The following is a 21,842-nucleotide window of genomic DNA, read 5'->3' on the forward strand; positions in this document are numbered from 1 at the left end:
TTTCAGAATTATTGTTCTTATTAGTTTACTTCATTTACCTGAAAACATCATCAAAGGGAAATATTGACAATTTCCAAAAACCTAGCTTAACACCATTTTCAGGTGTGTTACGGATTTAGCTCTGAGGAATTAAACTTCATGGTTTGGTTTAAACATATTTATTTAAGCTTGATTGCAAAACAAGTTCTTGCAACTTATATTAGTCACTTTTGAGTCCGCTTAAATGAAGAAACATGGTCGTGACCCGAAAAGGGCTCGAACCCATGATCCCTGGGTAGAGAGGCAGACACCTTAACCACTAGGCCACCGCTCCCCTTAAACTTAATGAACCTGTTATAACCTGGTGTTTACCCCTCACCGCTGTGAGTTCGACTAAGGCGCCCGCTCAGTCCTGAAATAATGCAAGTAGGATTTTTCTATTCTAGTAACGCTGAAAAGTCGTATCGGTGTGTTACTTGAAAACAAATAACACGTAATGCTCTCAAGGTTTCTTTATTTCAGAATTTTCATTTCTTATGATGATATTAAATCCGATTTATACTTATTTACTTCGCATACACATCACGAAACAAGGAAGGAAACAGTTTCTCATAAAACACCGTCCATATGTATTTTATCAACAGAGTAAGAAATGAGCAAAGGTTATTATATATTAATTTGTAACATTTAATAATGTAACCTAAGATCACGCTAACTTACTGAAGAAAACACGAAAATCATCATTAATGTCTCACCAGAGATTTCTCTTTCATAGCCTAATAATTAGATTTTCGTCTGCTCCATATCTTAAACCATACTAGGCTTTGTAAACACTCGTAACACTAAAACTTACGGAAGCTCAAAACGGCCTTAATGGACTTCCGCATGATTATCTAACTCAAAAACGGCCTCAATGGGCTTCCGTATCTAATTCAAAAACGGCCTCAATGCACTTCCTTATCTTACTCAAAAACGGTCTCAATGGGTTTCCTTATCAAACTAAAAAAACGGCCTCAATTGGTTTCCGTATCTAACTCAAAAAACGGCCTCAATGGGCTTCCTTATCTACCTCAAAAACGGCCTCAATGGGCTTCCTTATCTTACTCAAAAACGGCCTCAATGGGCTTCCTTATCTAATTAAAAACGGCCTCAATTGACTTCCTTATCTTACTTAAAAAAACGGCCTCAATTAGCTTCCTTATCTAACTCAAAAAACGGCCTCAATGGGCTTCCTTATCTAACTCAAAAACGGCCTCAATGGGCTTCCTTATCTAACTCAAAAACGGCCTCAATTGGCTTCCTTATCTTACTCAAAAACGGCCTCAATTGGCTTCCGTATCAAACTAAAAAAAACGGCCTCAATTGGCTTCCGTATCTAACTCAAAAACGGTCTCTATGGACTTTCTTATCTTACTCAAAAAAACGGCCTCAATTGGCTTCCGTATCTAACTAAAAAAAAACGGCCTCAATTGGCTTCCTTATCTAACTCAAAAACGGCGTAATGGGCTTCTGTATCTAACTCAAAACGGCCTCAATTGGCGTCCTTATCTAATTCAAAAACGGCCTCAATAGGCTTCCTTATCTAACTCAAAGCGGCCTAAATGGGCTTCCGTTTCTTATTCAAAGCGGCCTCAATGTGCTTCCGTATCTAACTCAAAACGGTCTCAATGGGTTCCTTATCTAACTCAAAGCGGCCTCAATGGGCTTCCGTTTCTTATTCAAAGCGGCCTCAATAGGCTTCCGTATCTAACTCAAAACGGCCTCATCTAACTCAAAGCGGCCTCAATGGGCTTCCGTATCTTATTCAAAACGGCCCAAATGAGCTTCCGTATCTAGCTCAAAGCGGTCTCAATGGGCTTTCGTATCTACCTCAAAAACGTCCCCAATGACCTTCTGTAGTGACTAGACTGTGTTGATTTCTGAACTCATTTATTTTATTAGAATAATAATTTCTGATCAGCACTTTTTGTTTTGAATTAGCGGAAAGTTTTTAATTAAGCTATCAGGGATAGAAACAGAAAATAATTATAACTAAATCTTGTATGATCCTCACATTATGGCACTCCTCAAGCACCGCCCGTCCTACTTTTTGGTACTATAATATAATCGTTTTCCCTTTTTAACCGAGTCGTAACTGGTATCCACATTTTCTGGTTGAACTTAAAGGGACTCCACTGAGGTTTTTTGACATGACGGGACTGTAAATAATTTTTTGAGATTATTACTCCATTTGATGTAGATCTTTACTTATAACTCATGTGCAGAATTTCATATCATTAGCTTGCTCCGTTTTTTCCAGAATAATTATTATAATAGTGAAAAATGACCCAAAATTGAAAAGCGTTTAAACGATTTTCACTCCAATCGGACTGAAAATAGCACAAACATATGATTTTCAATGTATTTCTTGTATATTTCCTTATTATATTTTATTTATATTTCTGTGTTTATCTATGTGAAAAATTAAAATTTTATGTTTTTAGGCTTATAAACCTCAGTGGAGTTCCTTTCAGCCTGAATGAGATTGATAATGATGTTTTGCTTTTAATCATTTCAATGCAGCCGGCAAGCATTGTTGGCCTTTGACAAACAACGACAATTGCATTCTGAAAATGACTTTATATAGTCAGCTTCTATTCTATGGATTGTTTTTATTTTCATTCACTAATAATATCAAAATTAAAAAAAGAATAATATGAAAGAATCATTCAATTTTGACGTTTATCATGAAAACCTAAACAACTGACATATCTGGTTAATTTAAATATAGCTAAAGTTAATATAACGTGCAGCCTTAGGAATTGTGAAAGAATAACACTTGAACAGGAGGTTTTTCAACACAGGAAAACAAGTTTTTCAAGAACCATCAAATTGAAAGAATAAAAATTGAATTGAAATAATGAATTGTTAAATCAGTACAAATGTATTTATAAATCTCAAAACAGGAAATTGTATTATAATTGTAATAAAGGAAAATATTATAATTATAATTATTCAAAAGGTAGAATTAAACGGCAACATTTGATCTCAATACAGGCAACTTACCTTGTAAGTGATCATTTTGCAGATGTTAAACGGTTGCATTTGATCTCGATACTAAAAAAAAGTTATTGTTCAAAAATGAATCGTGGCATTTGATCTCGATACAGAAATATTATTGTTCAAAGATGAATCATGGCATTTGATCTCAATCTTACCTTATAATTGTTCATATTGCAGATGTTAAATGGTGGCATTTGATCTCAATACAGAAATAATTATTGTTCAAAATTGAATATTTGCATTAGATAACAACTATAATTATTCAAATCTCATATATTAAATGGTGGCATTTGATCTCAATACAGGAAAATTTCATAATAATAGATTAAACGGCTTAAATTAAATGATTGTTTTGATTGCTTATTCTGTACCCATTATATGGAGGTTGTCTTTAAAACAGGTTTTTATGTAGTTGTGAATATTGTATAACTAGTAGGCTTTATTGGCACAGGAAAGGACCTTTTCTAACATACTTATCTGGCATAGAATATAAAACAAAACAATTCGTTAACATTTAAATTTTATTCCACATATTTCTTAACATCAATTTAAATTCATTTTCAATTTACACAAGTACAATCATTGATATCACATAAAACTAACATTGTATAGAGTGTAAACGAGATGGCTATTTTATGAAAGCTGTAAATTATGATAGAAAACATGAACAAAACTTAAATTTAAATAACTTTAGATAACTTTAAATAAGTGAACCTTTTCGCCACGAAATTTGTAAAAAAAACCAATCGTCCGGTTTTGAATTTGAAACTGTCCGTACTGTAGTTATTATAAAAAGTTTCTGTACAAGATTGTCTAATATGTGACGTCATATGACGTCACATCCAATTCAAGCCGTAGCAAATCTAGCAACAAATAATATTAATGTTAAAGCAGAAATAAATAAAATATGTAAACTCTACACCGTGTATCCCAGCAATTTAACTTTCGTACAAACTCGACAAATTCAGTCACATCCCTATATTTATATTGATAGCGTCCAGTTGCTGCGATTGTCGTAATAACTCTTATACACGGGAAATGGCGGAATATACCGACTTGTAACGATTTAGTGTGTGTACTTATTGCCTTTAATAATGGTTAAAAAGGTGTTTAAATATTTGAATTGTTCAAAGAAATTAATTGATTGTATGTATCAGCCCCATCATATGAATAAGTGTCGTTTACATGAATAAGTAAAAATTATACAAATAAGTGTCGTTCACATGAATAAGAATGAGTGTCGTTCACATGTATAAGTGTTGTTCTTAAATATCGTTTACATGAAAAGCAATGTTGCTATAAATAAGTGTGGTTCACATGAATAAGTAATATTTCTATAAATAAGTGTCGTTCACATGAATAAGTATAATTTCTATAAATATGTGTCCTTCACATGAATAAGTAATATTTCAATAAAGTACGTTCACATGAATAAGCAATATTTCTATAAATAAGTGTCGTTCACATGCATAAGTGAAATTTAAATGCAAAAGAATCGTTTATATGAATAATGTGCCGTTCATGTGAATTCATTTCTAGAAAATGAATGAAAATAAAGATTCAAACTCAAAATGCATTTATTATAAAGTACGTACTACTTATAACATAAGCAGTCAAATTTAAAATGCACTATGTATAAAAACTCCTTAATGTCCCAATAAAAATATAAAATATTAATGTAATATTGCACTCAACTTTATGTTATATACCAAATATCAGGTATTAACAATTTGCACATACTTGCTTATAAAATTGCTAATTGTACTTCATAGGCTATTTAGATTTCAATTTAATGAGAAAATGCCAATATTTCCTTACCATTACCGTTTCCTATTAACCAAATGACGTCATCTAGAACTGTTAAAAACAGTTCACAAGGCTTTTATGACATATGCTAAACAGAAATATTTATTAGAAATAATAAGAGCTATTTTGCAATGTTAAGCATGTGTTCTAACAATACGCCACACTCGATAAAATATCCAATTTGTAGCAAAATACTTGCGTGTTGAATGATCGTTAATTTATTTACAAAGTAATATTTTTGTAATATTCCGGCCTATGGAAATCGCTTAACGCACCATTAATATAAGACCGTATTCTTGTTCTTAAATCATCTATTATTAGATATAAAATGGTTATCATAACAAAAAAGCGAAAATCTTTTCTATTGGTCTAAACGCCGCCAAAACCTTTCAACTGATTGAGTAAACAATTGGCAGAAGATCTTTGCTTGAATTGGCATCTGATTTTTGCTTTTAGTTTGGAAAGAACTGACATCTTAGATGACCTTTATGAAATTAGATTTGACAGACGCTCTTCTTAGAAAACAGATCTCTTTTCGACTGATCCAGTGAAGAATATATTCAACAAATGAGCCGTGTCACGACAAAACCAACATAGTGGGTTTGCGACCAGCATGGACCTGACCAGCCTGCGCATCCGCGCATTCTGATCAGGATCCATGCTGTTCGATATCAGTTTCTTTAATTGTAATAGAGTTGGTAAGCGAACAGCATGGATCCTGATCAGACTGCGCGGATGCGCAGGCTGGTCTGGATCCATGCTGGTCGCAAACGCATTATGTTGGTTTTGTCGTGACGCGGCTCAAATCATTTCGTTTCAAAAATATCTTTGTTTTACAGATATATTAAATGACAGTTCATATTAATAAATAACTTTGATGTCAGAGGTCCAATAGAATGTAGTAGATCTTTTAAATGTATTGTTTTGTAGTTTCATACAGACAAAAATCTGACATAAGGAGTTAGAAAGCGGTAAGGAGTTAGAAAGCGGGTTTTTTTTAGAATTATATTAGTGCATTGAACATAGAGGTCCATCTAGTAATTGTTACACGTCAGTATCAGACGTATTATGTTCTTTTATGTCAGTTTAAAAGATGACGTCGATGTTATGACATTTAAAAATAATGACGTCATGTTTGTTAACATTTAGATTCTATTTTTTTGTTCAACATTTTCTCCAGAATAATGAAAACAACACTTGACCTTCAAGTATATCGTACTACATTGTATTACAACAAAGTCGCAACTTCTATTGTTGCTTCAAAATGCAATTGATATAAAAAAAGTAATTTTAAATAGTCAATATAAATGCGTCAATTGATAGTGTCATACTATGTACAGTTTTAAATAAAAATTTACCCGCGTTTCCATTTAAAATTAAAACACCCTGTAATCCCGTTACATTACGTTAATCCACTTTATTCCGATTGTTCCGGTAATGAGAACACTTTTTCGCGAAAGCTTTCTGTTTCTTTTGGCATCTTTTCCTTCGTTTACGGCGCTTTTTCCGTTGTTTTAGGCACCTTGCTGCTAAATTTTCTTGCCGCTTTTTACATTTTTTAAATCGAGACACATTCTTCGATTTACATTTTTTAGACGTTCTTTCCTGTTTAGTTTTACAGCGTTTGCTTTTAACACAAATCTTTTTAATTTCTTGTGGAAGTCTATCACATGTTTCCTGTCTCCTCTTCTCTTTTATTAATTCCGCAACTCTTTTAGGCCGTTTATCCTCTGCAAACAAAATCAAGCATTTAGAACATTTTGCTTACGAAAGGGAAAATGTGTGAGCTTGGAATTGGCCTATTATGGACACAATTTCTATAAGTATTTAAAATATTGATAAAAACTACAGAAATATATTTTGATACTCTTAAAAAATATTGGATGAAAGAAAAAAATGTAGATAAAATGGTTTAGCATGAACATGAATAATAATATTTTGTTCTGCAACACTTATTATCTGCTATATAAATATGTGTTATATCAGATCATCTATCTTGTATTTGCCAACAACATCCATGTATAATGTTTTCATGATTTGTCAGAATGTTTGATACCAAATACTATCAACATGATTATTAATTGCATTATGGACCGTATCATTATAGACCAATTCACTTTAAACCAAAATTCGTACAAATGTAGCTGTATTTAAATTAATTATTATTATTATTATTATTATTATTATTATTATTATTATTATTATTATTATTATACGTAATGACTGTTGCAACGATTTTTTTCTCCGATTTCGTTCTTATCTGACATCATTTAAAACATAAACCATTTGTAAATAAATAAAGATGTATTCACTTGGCCTAAGAAAAATTTGTAAAATAATTTGACCTACAATATTTGACCATCAGCTTGGAAATTATATAGTAAAAATTATGATGAAAACAAACATTATTAAACCTTAACCTGCTGGTAAATGGTAAAAAACAATGCCACACGTTTAGTGCCAGGCAGCCTGCACCGCCATGCAGTCTGACCAGGCTCTATACCGTTGGCCGACCAGGTTCAAATCTTCATCATCATATTCCCTAAACTGATAATGGACAGTTCAAAAATGAAAAAAATGTCGATTTAAGAAAGTCAGCAGGTTCAAGGTTTACTTATTTTCATCTCATCAATTGTTTTTGAATACAGTGTATAATTTTTTTACAATAATAATGAAAAAAAAAGCATATGATGAGCTTTTTATACACCAGATAAATTAGGGTAATTAAGATGAAAGAAATAAAGTTATATCTAATAAGCACACAGGATTTTCTCGTAATATTTGATACCTGTCTTATTTTTCTTAAAACAAAAAAATGATACATCTAACGGCAGTTATTTTAACATTAATTTCGTTCAGTTGTTTGCTTTACTTAAAAATACATTACTAGAATTGGAGAAGCTCGCTACATGCTACACGACTCGTTTAAAACACATTTGTGCTTGAACCCCACCCACAAAAACTAACACATCTGAGCGTTTCTATAAAATGATGAACGAGTATAAGATATTACGATTACATTGGAACAAATTGTCTGCTTATGTAAGAACATAGGTGCTTCTTGTTATAAGAACTTTAAATTCCATCTCTATAAAATTAATTTCAAAGTGAAGATTTGTTTTCAACGAAAGAGCTAAGAGAAAATTAAATATTTAGTTTGAGACACAATAATTTTTTATGAAAAAAGTATAATTATTGCTCATTTAATGACATAGACTATGAATAAACGGTTTAATCATTTGGTAACTTTTATGGCAATTAAATGAAAAAAAAAGCTCTAAAATATATCAAATGTTAATTTTGAAATTTAAGAGCATAACCTTGGGTCACTTGCTATGAAAAATAATCTCAAAATTGCAACTCATTCTTTTTTGCAACTGGGTAGTAAGATGATATAGGAAAAATAATTGCTGTTATATTTTACGTTAAATCGCAAAGAATTATCTGGATATATAGAATATGAATCATTTGATATATTTTTTTTTTCGTTTTGATTTACTGAAATTTAATTGTTTATATGAAGTCCTAAGGAAGTACACATTTGTGTCAATAGCAACTAACATATTCCTTTGTAATGGTACAAAATAATCTTTATATACAATATTGACCCTTACCACCCAAAATATCTTAAATAGACTTGTCCATCTTTCATTCTGGACAAAACCATTCATCATTTTAGGGAAAATTTTAAAATAAATATAGTCTAAATATCGAACAGTGCAGACCATGATCAGGCGGTACAATTGTGCCTGCCTATCTTGGTCTGCAATAGTCACGAGAGTGATTTAAGTTGTCGCCAATAGGTTAAAGGTTAAAACGCCCATGACTACAGCCTGACCAAGGACTATGATATTAATAGGAAAATAATTACTATTTTCACACTGCTTTCCACTGAAGCCCGATTTACAGTTACACTTGTTGGTGCCAATGCACAGTCCACCATGCTGGCATGGCTCGACACACCAACCTGAAATAAAAAGATAGATTTATTTCTTTACAATTGATCGTTTATTTTTATATTACAAGTCAAATTAGGGAAAGAGTTCGGTTTTCAAATCTACCTTGCAAGGTTGAATCCCGGGCTCGATACAAGTTTTCATTGCCAGAAAAACTTTATCAAAATGGCGCTCAAACAAAGGCACTAGGTTTGCCAAAAAATGCAACAAACAGAACTTTTGGTGAAACATGATTAAAAAAAAGGCGTGTTTTTTAATCAGTCGAGTCATTTTTATGATTTTACAAAAGAAATGAATCATTTTGAATTTAAGTATATGCCCATTTGATTATTATTTACTAATCTTGATGTAGGGAACTCGGAAAAAAATGAATGAAGCCACGTGTTTTGTAGCATTTCATTATCAATAATGAAAACATGGTTCCACGCATTAATCCACGCATTAATCGGTAACAAGCCGTGAAATTTGCCATATGCCATGGTACAATTGGTCAATTAACCGTGCCGGATAACCTACATAAACACCAGTCAGAAGTAAACAATTCTCCAACCTTGTCAGTGCACCTCATGAAGAAATAAATGAATTTGAGATATGACTTTCAAAATATATTCACTTTATAGAGAACTAGAGAGATATTTCACAATGTATCATTGCGTCATTATGACGTAACCTGCAAATCAATGACCGAAAGACTAAATCGAACCAAATGAATTGACGGGGAAGTTTTTGCTGTTCCGTAAAATACGATTGTTTTTGCAATTATCATAAAATACCAGTCAAAAGTAAGAATATAGATAAAGAAACTATTGCCACCGGATCTTTCTGAAACTCATTCGCATAAAGAAACAAGAAATGGAAGCAGTTCTTGCAGACGGACAATTACATGCTGACATTTTTATCCTATTTTGGCAAGTGTCATTCGACATTATCAAATATACATTCAAAAACAAATATATATTCACGCTTAAATCGTTTCAATATGTGTTCATACTGTAATATCAATATTAAATTATGACGCTACTGGTGCATTGTACTTTTTGATAACCCATGATTACCCAGAATACACCATAAACAGTCTAGGTCATTATGTAACTGACATTTCCTGTCAAAAAATGATAATATGCGATTTATTGGTGTTTTTTTGTAGTCAATTCCAATTTCATACGAGCAATCTGGCTTGACGACAAACATGAAAGATATATTTGTTCTCATAAACATATTGTTGAAAACTCTTTAGAATAACACGGAACAAACAGCAACAATAACGCTTTATTTCAAGACACCATTTCCTCAAGACAATGGGTTTGTTGTTTCAAAAGACCATCTCCGTTCAAATACGAAAAACTATTGTGAATTATATAAGTAGGTTTGGCATTCAAATGGTTTCGAATTTAAAAAATCATATACTAGTATCTAAGGTAATGGGTCCGGTCCGCAATAGATTGACTACTAGCAGATATTGGCTGCTAAAGTTCTATTCAATTGCGTTATGTTCGTAAATGTAAGGCAATATTCAGACTTTGTTTCAGATCATATAAACATTTATATAAACAGAATATATAAACAATCATATTAATTTACAGAAAATTAAGAGACGACAGTTGCGGAAACATTATGTTCACATGATTTTGGCTCAAATGTTAATGTGTTTATTCGAATCAAATTCGATGTAAGCAAATAATAGAAATGCATCATCCGAGAAGTAATGAATTTTATCAAAGTTCTGTTACTCTAAGAGTTTAGAGTTCAAAAAAAGGGAAGAAAAAAGTGCAGACAAACAGAAAGGTAACAGAAAGTTAAAACTGTTCAATGTAAAGCAGAGAAGTATGTTTACCTGCAAACGCAGGAAGAATTACTGTTAGCTAGTGTTTTGTTAACGTTATGGGATTGTCTTGATTTTAATTTGATTATATTTTGGATATATAATGCACAGTGTATGCTAGACACAGGTTATTTAGTTTTGTTATCCAAAGAGTTCACACAAAATACATCTGGTACAAACACACAAGAAAACATGTTATCTGTCAATTCTTAGTAAATATTTCGTAATATTGAAAGACGTAAAGTGACATTATGCCCATCCAAAAGTATATAGTGAGAACATAAGTTTACATTTTGCAATAATTATATTCAATTCACATGGATGATAAATAAATATCATAGCCAAAGGAAATTTCTCTAAATATCTATCGGAATTTACCTATAACGTTCAACTTATAAAAAAAGAATGGGGCCGTCTTTTTGTATCTTAGACAGAGTTATATTTTTTCCATAACATTTTCAAATATAGACTGTTTGTCAATTTTTTCAAATAGATTGTCAATTCAGCTCAACTTGACAATGAAAATGATAAGCATAATGTCACTTTAATTTTTTTTTCATAGTCTCTTTTGCCGCCGTTATAACATTTCTTTAATACTTTTACACCATATTGACCTTTTCTACAAAAAAGTTATAATCAACGGTATGAGATAATTACTCACTAAATTCACAAGCTTCGCCATAGAAACCACTTGTACACCAACAGACACCTGATTTTTGAGCATCCGAGGCTACACAGCGGCCTCCATTCTGGCATGGATTAATACACAAAGCTGAAAAATCATATTTCTTAAAGTTTACAATGCTTACAATAGTAAAAGTTAATCTTTAAAGTAAGGAATTTAGGATTGATCTTAACGAACATTATATTTTATCATTGAGCAATTTCACAGTGCATACAAAAGTGATAGTTTTGCTTTTATGAAAATAACCAAAACAAGTGCTGTTTTTAAGTTTTTAATAGACAAACTTGCGTACTTTATGGTAATGTAAAATGGGAACAATAGTTACATTTGTCTCTAAAGTTATTGTAAAGACTGCACTGTATTTATAGAAAAAAGTAATCATAAGAGCGCATAAAATCGACATTTTAGGTAAATAACGAAGATTGCACTGTTCATGTAAACAATAATGATTTAATTTAGTCCTTAGATTAAAATCAGTCTTTGAAAGTAATATTTGTTCGTTGATATGTAAAACTTCGGTGCATAGATTTGTTCTTATAAAAAGAATGGTACATTGTAAGCAATATCAATACATTGGCTCATATATTTTCTGTAAAATGTACCAGTGCTCGACGAGCAATAACAATACATTTGCTCGACAATTCCTTCATATTAACATGTTAACAATTCTTTGTTTTAGTAAGTACAGGACAATAAACAACACTTCAAAGACAAGAGCGAAGCTTTAGTGTGAGTAAACACCAAGTTAAATCGGAATGGGTGTTTTAATAAAAGTAGTAAAAAATAAAGAAGAACAGTATCAGAAATGGTATGGTTAAAATAATATTTGCTCTTACTAAAAGTAGAGAATCGTTAAAAGAATTTCATTTGCATAAGGTATGATACAAATGAAGGAAAATGATAGTGTATTAATGTTATAGCTTTGGTGACTGATTAAGGCCATGTCGTTTTCTCGCTCTTTTCGCTATGGAAACTGCAAAAACGCAAAAAATGCGGAAAAAAGGGGAAATGCTTCCAAATTTTTAAGCGCATCTTTGTGTTTTTACTTTTAAATGTGACAAGTATGTTAATTAAAAAAAAATAAAATTACAATGGTTAAACACGCCAAAGTTGCATTGTCGTCTCTTCATATTTTTGCATCTTTTTAACACTTTCGTTGCGAAAAAAACAACGAAAATACGACATGGCAGCATGCCTTTAGATTCATGCTAACTTTCAAGAAAATTTTGAAAATGTATTTAGAAGGAATATATTGTGAAGTAAAAGAAAGGAAAGGTTACACGTTGGAAACATCACTTACAATCTACTTGAATTACCAAATAAAAAAAGGTTAACATATGCCAAAATAGCCCTCACTGCGTTAATCATGTAGTAGAAATATGGTGATAAATACTGCAAAATCAGTCAATAATCGCACATACAGATATACAGATTTACTTGAATCTTTTAACTTTTCTTGAAATCTTTGTACATTTTTTTCTCAAGTTTGATTTTCTTGAAATACATTTGTATTTACGCTCATCTTGAGACATACAACTTTAAAATCAGCCACCAAACATAGACGAGACTCGTTTTTATAAAATAACCCATTCCTTTGATCTATAGCCATTGTAATAAATACATTATAGTTTGTATTTGTAATAAACGGGAAATTAATATTAATCGCTCAAGTTACATTAATACAGTCAAATTAGAGCAATAAAATCACATAATATTGAGGTTAAAATAAAAATACTTTTATTGATGATGTTATCAAATGTACAGATATTATTTTCTGATACTGCCAAAGCCATCTTGTTCAAATGTTTTGAAATTCTATTTTTTTTTTTAAGTTTATAGCATCCGATTTTTGAGCATCCGAGGCTACACAGCGGCCTCCATTCTGGCATGGATTAATACACAAAGCTGAAAAATCATATTTCTTAAAGTTTACAATGCTTACAATAGTAAAAGTTAATCTTTAAAGTAAGGAATTTAGGATTGATCTTAACGAACATTATATTTTATCATTGAGCAATTTCACAGTGCATACAAAAGTGATAGTTTTGCTTTTATGAAAATAACCAAAACAAGTGCTGTTTTTAAGTTTTTAATAGACAAACTTGCGTACTTTATGGTAATGTAAAATGGGAACAATAGTTACATTTGTCTCTAAAGTTATTGTAAAGACTGCACTGTATTTATAGAAAAAAGTAATCATAAGAGCGCATAAAATCGACATTTTAGGTAAATAACGAAGATTGCACTGTTCATGTAAACAATAATGTTTTCATTTAGTCCTTAGATTTAAATCAGTCTGTGGTAATAATATTAATCGTTGATATGTAAAACTTCGGTGCATAGAATTTGTTCTTTTAAAAAGAATGGTACATTGTAAGCAATATCAATACATTGGCTCGAATATATTCTGTAAAATGTACTAGTGCTCAATGACCAATAACATTTCATATGCCCGACAATTCCTTCATATTAACATGTTAACAATTCTTTGTTTTAGTATAAGTACAGGACGATAAACAACACTTCAAAGACAAGAGCGAAGCTTTAGTGTGAGTAAACACCAAGTTAAATCGGAATGGGTGTTTTAATAAAAGTAGTAAAACATAAAGAAGAACAGTATCAGAAATGGTATGGTTAAAATAATATTTGCTCTTACTAAAAGTAGAGAATCGTTGAAAGAATTTCATTTGCATAAGGTATGATACAAATGAAGGAAAATGATAGTGTATTAATGTTATAGCTTTGGTGACTGATTAAGGCCATGTCGTTTTCTCGCTCTTTTCGCTATGGAAACTGCAAAAACGCAAAAAATGCGGAAAAAAGGGGAAATGCTTCCAAATTTTTAAGCGCATCTTTGTGTTTTTACTTTTAAATGTGACAAGTATGTTAATTAAAAAAAAATAAAATTACAATGGTTAAACACGCCAAAGTTGCATTGTCGTCTCTTCATATTTTTGCATCTTTTTAACACTTTCGTTGCGAAAAAAACAACGAAAATACGACATGGCAGCATGCCTTTAGATTCATGCTAACTTTCAAGAAAATTTTGAAAATGTATTTAGAAGGAATATATTGTGAAGTAAAAGAAAGGAAAGGTTACACGTTGGAAACATCACTTACAATCTACTTGAATTACCAAATAAAAAAAGGTTAACATATGCCAAAATAGCCCTCACTGCGCTAATCATGTAGTAGAAATATGGTTATAAATACTGCAAAATCAGTCAAAAATCGCACATAGCATATACAGATTTATTTGAATCTTTTAACTTTTCTTGAAATCTTAGTACATTTTTTTCTCAAGTTTGATTTTCTTGAAATTCATTTGTATTTACGCTCATCTTGAGACATACAACTTTAAAATCAGCCACCAAACATAGACGAGACTCGTTTTTATAAAATAACCCATTCCTTTGATCTATAGCCATTGTAATAAATACATTATAGTTTGTATTTGTAATAAACGGGAAATTAATATTAATCGCTCAAGTTACATTAATACAGTCAAATTAGAGCAATAAAATCACATAATATTGAGGTTAAAATAAAAATACTTTTATTGATGATGTTATCAAATGTACAGATATTATTTTCTGATACTGCCAAAGCCATCTTGTTCAAATGTTTTGAAATTCTATTTTTTTTTTAAGTTTATAGCATTACAGAATAGGTATATACAGATAATAGAGTAATAAACTTCATATCAATTTTGATATTATATGCAGATAATTGGTTATACGCAGAAAATTTATTCAAAACATGCAAAAGCAAGTCACATGCAGTGTATTGCAGAAATATATCAAGAATAATCATCAAAAAGAAGAAATAAAAAAAAAGACTGTGTGGGATATATTTCATTTTGGTGTGACGAAATACCAATTTAGAGAAACTTCAATGGAACGGTAATAAATACAAGTTACAAAATGATTTCACTCAAACTGTATTTCTTACAATACAGAAAATGATGACAACATTTAATCGAAAAGTGTTACTTATTTTGTAATGGTATAAAGTTTTCTTATCATTACCTTTTAACCTTTTAAATGTTGTGTAAGATTTATTCAAAGTTTAAAATGTTTCATTTATGTAATTTGCTAATTCAAGTCTTTATAGAAAGAATAAAGTTCATAGCTTTTTGATAACTCAATATTTTATACAAAAGCATGTGACAACTATGGATAATCCATGTTATAAAAGAGCCTTTCATTTTGTAACATTTAATGCTTATTTAATTGTATACAAGAGACAATTGGTAAAATAATAATATTTTCCAAATCTAATAAAATATTATCTTATAGTTTGCAACAAAGTGGTTAACAGAATATAAATATGCCTTTAAACTTCGATTGTGGTATTGTTTCGTTACAAAACATTTTATAGTTCAATACAATGATGAAGATATATGTTTATGACAAATAAGATAAAGACCTATTCAACAAATGCCTACTTGTTCAAATATCATTACTTTATTTCAGACGCATTTGAGAATGTTTCTATTGATATATAGTCTGTTTGTCAAAATCTAGACATAACATTAAGTTGAATATGTATACTTTTAATACATTATTTTGAAAGGTACAAAAGACTATTAATATACGTACTTAATAAGTATAAATCATGACCCAGTAATGCATTGTTAAATTAATTCAATTACCTACATTGTACTTATATAAACTAAAACAAATACTTTCAGCATTAATGAAAAAATGTATATTCGACCAAAATGAATGATACATAAAAAAGAAAATAAGACTAAACATAAGGTGTTTCAGACATTTCAGCATTGTCTATTAAAATGAGAGTCAACACAACACATCTATATAAACAACTGCAATTTGGTTCCAGTTAACACGTTTATATACAGAAACACAAATATTGTTTGGGCTTTGGGTATAAGCAGGGTCTATCAAATAAATAGATTCTATTTGAAAGATCCTAGTATGAGTTAGCAAATCTATATAAAATGAATACAAATGTATTGGTTATGAGTTAACACTTCTATATAGATATATACAAACGTTGTTATAAGCTTTGGATATGAGTTAACGCATCTATATGAATGTACACAATCGTTGATTGAGCTTTTTGAATGAGTTAACACATCTATATAAACGAATACAGACAATGTTTGAGCATTGTGTTAACAAATCGATATAAAATGTATTCGACGTTGTTTGAGGATTGGGTATGAAGTTAACACATCTATATAAAATGAATTCAAACGTTCTTGAGCTTTGTGTATCAGTTAACACATCTTTATAAACTGTATACAAACGTTGTTTCAGGATTGTATGAGTTAAACACCTATATAAATGAATGCAAACGGTGTTTGAGCAATGGTTATGAGTTAACGTATCTATATAAATGCATACAAACGTTGTTTGATAATTTGGTATGAGTTAACACATCTATATAAATGTGCACATTGTTTGAGCATGAAGGTATTTGTTAAAACACGTTTATAAATGTATACAAACATTGTTTGAGTTTTGAGTATGAGTTAACACATCTACATATATATAAAATGTAAACAAACGTCGTTCAGGTTTGTGTATGAGTTAACACATCTATGTGAATGAATACAAGCGTTTTGTGAGCATTGTGTATGAGTTAACACATTTTTTATAAAATATATATAAACGTTGTTTAAGCATTTAGTTCGAGTGAAAACATTTATATAAAATTAATGCAAACGTTGTTTAAACATTGCCTATGAGTTAACACATCTATATAAATGTATACAAACTTTGTTTGAGTATTGGTTATGAGTTAACAGATCTATATAAATGTATACTAACGTTCTTTGGGGATTGGATATGAGTTAACACATCTATATAAATGTATACAAGCGTTGTTGAGGTTTGGGTATGAGTAAACACATCTATATAATTGTATACAAACTTTGTTTGAGGATATGGGTATGAGTTACCACATCTATATAAATGAATACAAACTTTGTTTGAGGATATGGGTATGTGTTAACACATCTATATAAATGAATACAAATGTTGTTTTGATAGCAAACCTGTGTCAGGCATATGGTGAACATGCATGCATTTGTGTTTTCGGTTACCTTTCTCGCAACGCTTCCCATAAAAGCCGTCTAAACAAAGACACATATCAGGGGATATACACGTGCCATTGTTTTCACATTTTGGATTGCACATATCTAAAATTATAGAAAACATAATACACATCATATGCAACATTTTTTAGGAAAAAGCACATATCTTACATAAATACAAGACCAATGCTATTTATGTTTTTGTTAAACTGCTCACATATCAAATAAAAGAAAACATCATTGCCATCAACTTTTGGAAAAGCGCATATCTTTGATATAATACTATGAATTTTTGATCTGCCAAATATTTTTTGGAACAAGGAACGAAAGGATAGCCTTGTTATCATATATTGCATTGCAATGGCTTTTCAAATAATAAGAAAATGTGTCCAAGAAACGTAATAAATGATTCTATATTTTTCAGTTATTATATAACAAACTGAGAGCGGATAAGTAAAAGAAAATCAAGAGTGTGGAGTGAATTCAGGTTGAAATATTTACAATAAATACAATAAGCAATTTCAACGCTAATTTGAAAAGCATTTTTTACACTTCAGGTTACAAACACCAATAAATATTATATCAAAGAAATGATTTCTTGCCATTTTTAAAAGAAATGTTTTATTTAGATACAGTACACATTAGCTGAAAAATGTTCAATTTGCTTTGCATGAAAAGCCAATACATAAAAATCTTAATTATCCTATAAGATTTGATTAGGCAAATAAATTCTATGTCAGTAAGTTACATATGCAAAGACCATCGTTTAGCTTCTCTTTTTTGTTTAAGGATTTCAGCTTCTTTTGTTATTTTTCTATATAAAATAATACCTTATGTACATCGCGTCTAATTATTTCAAATTTTCAAAACATTTATTCTGGCGAACTTTGTTTACATCTACTTCAAATGTTTTTCTATCTTATTCTATCTATATTTTAAAACCATTCGCACTCCTTTGTATGTTTTTATGTGCAAATAACCATGTAATACATTACCACCATTTTCTTTACCTTTATAAATTAAGTAATATATGAAAATTTGCACAATACGATTTCTTGGAAATGCAATATAATGGTTAATACATGAACACATTGTTTGCTAGACGAAACGTTAACTTGGACTTGCAGCTACCATTGAGAGGATGTATACGTTTGTTTCATATGAAGCTTCATGTTGCAATACAGATTGATTAAAACCTAACAAAGCTTTACGGTTAAAGAGAAAAAAATTAGTTTAAACATATTTTATTGCATTAAATACATGTTTACAAACATATCATACAAATAATGAGTATATATCAAAATGCAAATGGGTTGGGCAACAAGTTCTTACAACATTAGATTAAGCCCTTCCGAGAGAAAAAAATCATCTTGTAAGGGCAACATTGTTCGATTGCCGAATATAACATAGACAGGCTTTGGGTATAAGGCATTTGCAGAATTACCTATTTCACAGTATTGTCCATGATAGCCCTGCGGGCATTCACACTCTCCGATCTGATTACAACGGCCACCATTCTGACAGGGCATTTTACACAATGTTGTAGTTTCTAAAAAGTAAAATGAAACATTTCTTAAAATACTTAAGGCGTGTATACTGTAAACTTAACTTATTGCAAATGTTGATGTCAAAATCGTATGTCACATTGTAAATAAGTTTCGATACCAAAAGAAAAAAAAATCTAAATCGTCATTAGATCGTAACTAGAAAATTCAATTCCAATAGACACACATAATCCCAGTTTATTTTAATTTTACCTTTATGGTTATATTCTACAGTGCATCTTTATTTAACCGTAACAACATATGATAAAAAAGCAATCGCAAAGCAACCTCGCCATATAAAGTATAGAAGTTAAAAAAAAGTGTAACACTTTTGACATTTTTTTATAATGATAAAAGAAAATGATTCTCACCAAATTTAAAACATCGTTTTCGTAATCTAAGTTTAATAGGAGATCCCTTGATTGCCTTGTTGTTCTGGTCCATAATTCTTAAACCCAGTATAAGATGTGCCACACCCTCATCTTTGCCCGTACAAGGAATTGACATCTGGAATACTGTAAAAAGTAAAAATCCAGTAAATAATAAAGAATGATATAATATGGAAACAAGTCATCATTAATTGACATCTGGGATACCGCGAATAAAGTAAAAATAAAATTTTGATATACTGAAATGCTGTCCATAAAGTGAAACTTTTATCTGAAACAATTTCTTCATTATTTGACATTCAATTTGGTCAACTGTAAATAAATATAACTGCAATAATGATATAATATTGAAACAAGTCGTCCTTAATTGACATCTGGTTTTCCGCTATTAAAAATTAAAAAAAAATCAATTTTGATATAATATGGAATTAAATCATTCTTTCTCTTGCAAGGAATTGATATCTGTAATAATAGAATAAAAATTACAAACAAACATTACACACAATATTTTTGGTTGTCAAATGGCTTATGATATTGCCCTGTAAAGATATTTAAATCTTAAAAAATATCTGTACTGTAAATGCAAGATAGAGATTTTTCATTTCTTATGAGGATCTTTAAATAATTTAAATTATAAGTATTTATTTATGTATTGACATATTACAATATTCGTGCAAAAAGGCATGTTTTTTTTAAAAAAAAAATGTTTTTTTGTTGCTTTTACCTATTATAACACACAAAGATTACATGAAGTTCATAAGCAACCACACCAAGATAAACTGGCTCTAGCTGGAAAAGGATTCGCTAAAGAACATCCAAAAGGGCAACATTCAAAATTTGTTGACTCAGTTGCAGACAATACGAAAACATATATACCGCATCCACTTTCACACTTATCAAAACCGAAGTTTATTAACTCTGTTCCTACGAACCAAAATCTAGACTCCTATATCAGATACCTTCCCCCCTTTAATGCAGTTAATTTATTGTTTTCAGATTTGCATTTTATTTTTTATGTCAATAAATTATTTCAAGTGCAGCATCTTGCAGTATGCCGCTGAAGATATTATGAGTTATTCACTATTCAGTTACTTGATTTATTTCTTAACGCATTTAGAGGGCTTTCGTATTACACCACAAAACTATTCCACTTGGAATTTGAATTAAGATTTATTGAGTTAACATGTTCTCAGTAATGGCTCATAGGCCTTTAAATTTATAACACTTATGTTTCATTGCCGGTAGATATGGTATATTGGAATATATTTTCAAACATAATAATGTTCCAGTCTTCAGAGATTTTGTAACAGGTGTGCTGAATATACAGTATTTATACATTTATTTAAATTGCCGATTATTTTCATATAAATACTAATTGATAAGTTTTATAGCTTGGGATGAATATCTTATAATGGAACAAACAATTTGAATGATTTAGTGCAGTAAAATATTACGCCGAGAAAGAAAATTTGATTTTTTTTTCAAGATTTTTATTTTAAATCTTGTTAGAACTAACTCGGTAAAAATGCCTAAACGATAGCAGTGAGTTATTTAACATGTTGTCAAAATCAACATGATTAAATGTTGTTATTATAGCATTTAGTCTTTAAAAATGTTGTTAACATCAACAATGCTATTAAAATTACCATGCACTTTTCAAACAACATTTCAATTTTGTAGAAACAAAATCAAAGTACATACAGAACTGAAGGAAGGTGATTACTGACTATGCTTGACAATATGGTTTATTCCGGTGGTAGGGGTATACAAACAAAATACACACATTTTCTGGCAAACAAAGGTCTCGTGCGCGTTTAGGAATACTATTTTAACGTTAATAGAAGTATCAATATGCAACACCAAAATGATATATATATTATTTCTATGAAACAACAAAACTGATGGTATATTAAAAATGATTATTTTGTTCATATTTCTGTGGGTTTTTTTCAGAATCACTTCAAGGCTATGAACTTATATTGTTATGCGCATGGATTTTGATTGTTTTAGGTCCAAGTGAAAGGGCAGACATAAACAGGACGATTCGCCGCCTTTAAAAAAATTATCCGTGTTTGCTATTATTTTTTCTTAATGACACAAAGGTGTATTTTCTAAGTGCCATGTAAACATTGTTGTGTTTGGTGGTTGAAATCTAGGAATGATCAAATCGGACATGCAACTTTAGCGACTAATTCTATTTTATACAATTGCCTTTATCACAAATTCAATTTTTCTTTATAGCTACTGTCTTTAAAGACTCTATGACGTTGTTCACCTTCGTACCATATTGTGCGTTTGAGATATTGTTATCAAATAAAGTTTTAATATAAACAGCCACAGGTATCACCTATTGCAAAAGGTGCATGTAAAGATATCGGGAACTTAATATAAGATTTTTTTCTGTCCCGTCACTTTAAAACATCTGCAGTTATTATTAATATTCACATTATATAATTCATATGTATATTACATTCCGTTTAAGATTTATATTACTGAATTATATTTATGATTTGATCAATTTTCCAACTTATTTCTTCCTCGACTTATTCTTGACG

General features: G+C 30.3%; 1 protein-coding gene across 3 annotated transcripts in view; it reads right to left on the reverse strand.

Annotated features, from left to right (window-relative positions):
• Positions 1 to 6,030: 6,030 nt before the first annotated feature.
• Positions 6,031 to 21,842, reverse strand: part of LOC132749558 (wnt inhibitory factor 1-like) — a 49,257-nt gene continuing 33,445 nt past the window's right edge. Inside the window, exons 4-9 of one of the 3 annotated variants that reach the window (XM_060739367.1) lie at positions 19,270 to 19,413; positions 18,799 to 18,903; positions 17,316 to 17,459; positions 11,267 to 11,377; positions 8,699 to 8,794; positions 6,031 to 6,557 (exon numbers count right to left, since the gene is read on the reverse strand). In XM_060739367.1, coding sequence (XP_060595350.1) covers positions 6,235 to 6,557; positions 8,699 to 8,794; positions 11,267 to 11,377; positions 17,316 to 17,459; positions 18,799 to 18,903; positions 19,270 to 19,413 — 923 coding nt within the window. In that variant the 3' untranslated portion in view covers positions 6,031 to 6,234. The remainder of the gene's footprint in view (positions 6,558 to 8,698; positions 8,795 to 11,266; positions 11,378 to 17,315; positions 17,460 to 18,798; positions 18,904 to 19,269; positions 19,414 to 21,842) is intronic. The other 2 variants (XM_060739368.1, XM_060739369.1) reach the window with 2 other exon arrangements.

Source organism: Ruditapes philippinarum, unplaced genomic scaffold (assembly GCF_026571515.1).
Source record: "Ruditapes philippinarum isolate M1 unplaced genomic scaffold, ASM2657151v2 ctg345_1_1_1_1, whole genome shotgun sequence".
NCBI classification, from domain to species: Eukaryota; Metazoa; Mollusca; class Bivalvia; order Venerida; family Veneridae; genus Ruditapes; species Ruditapes philippinarum.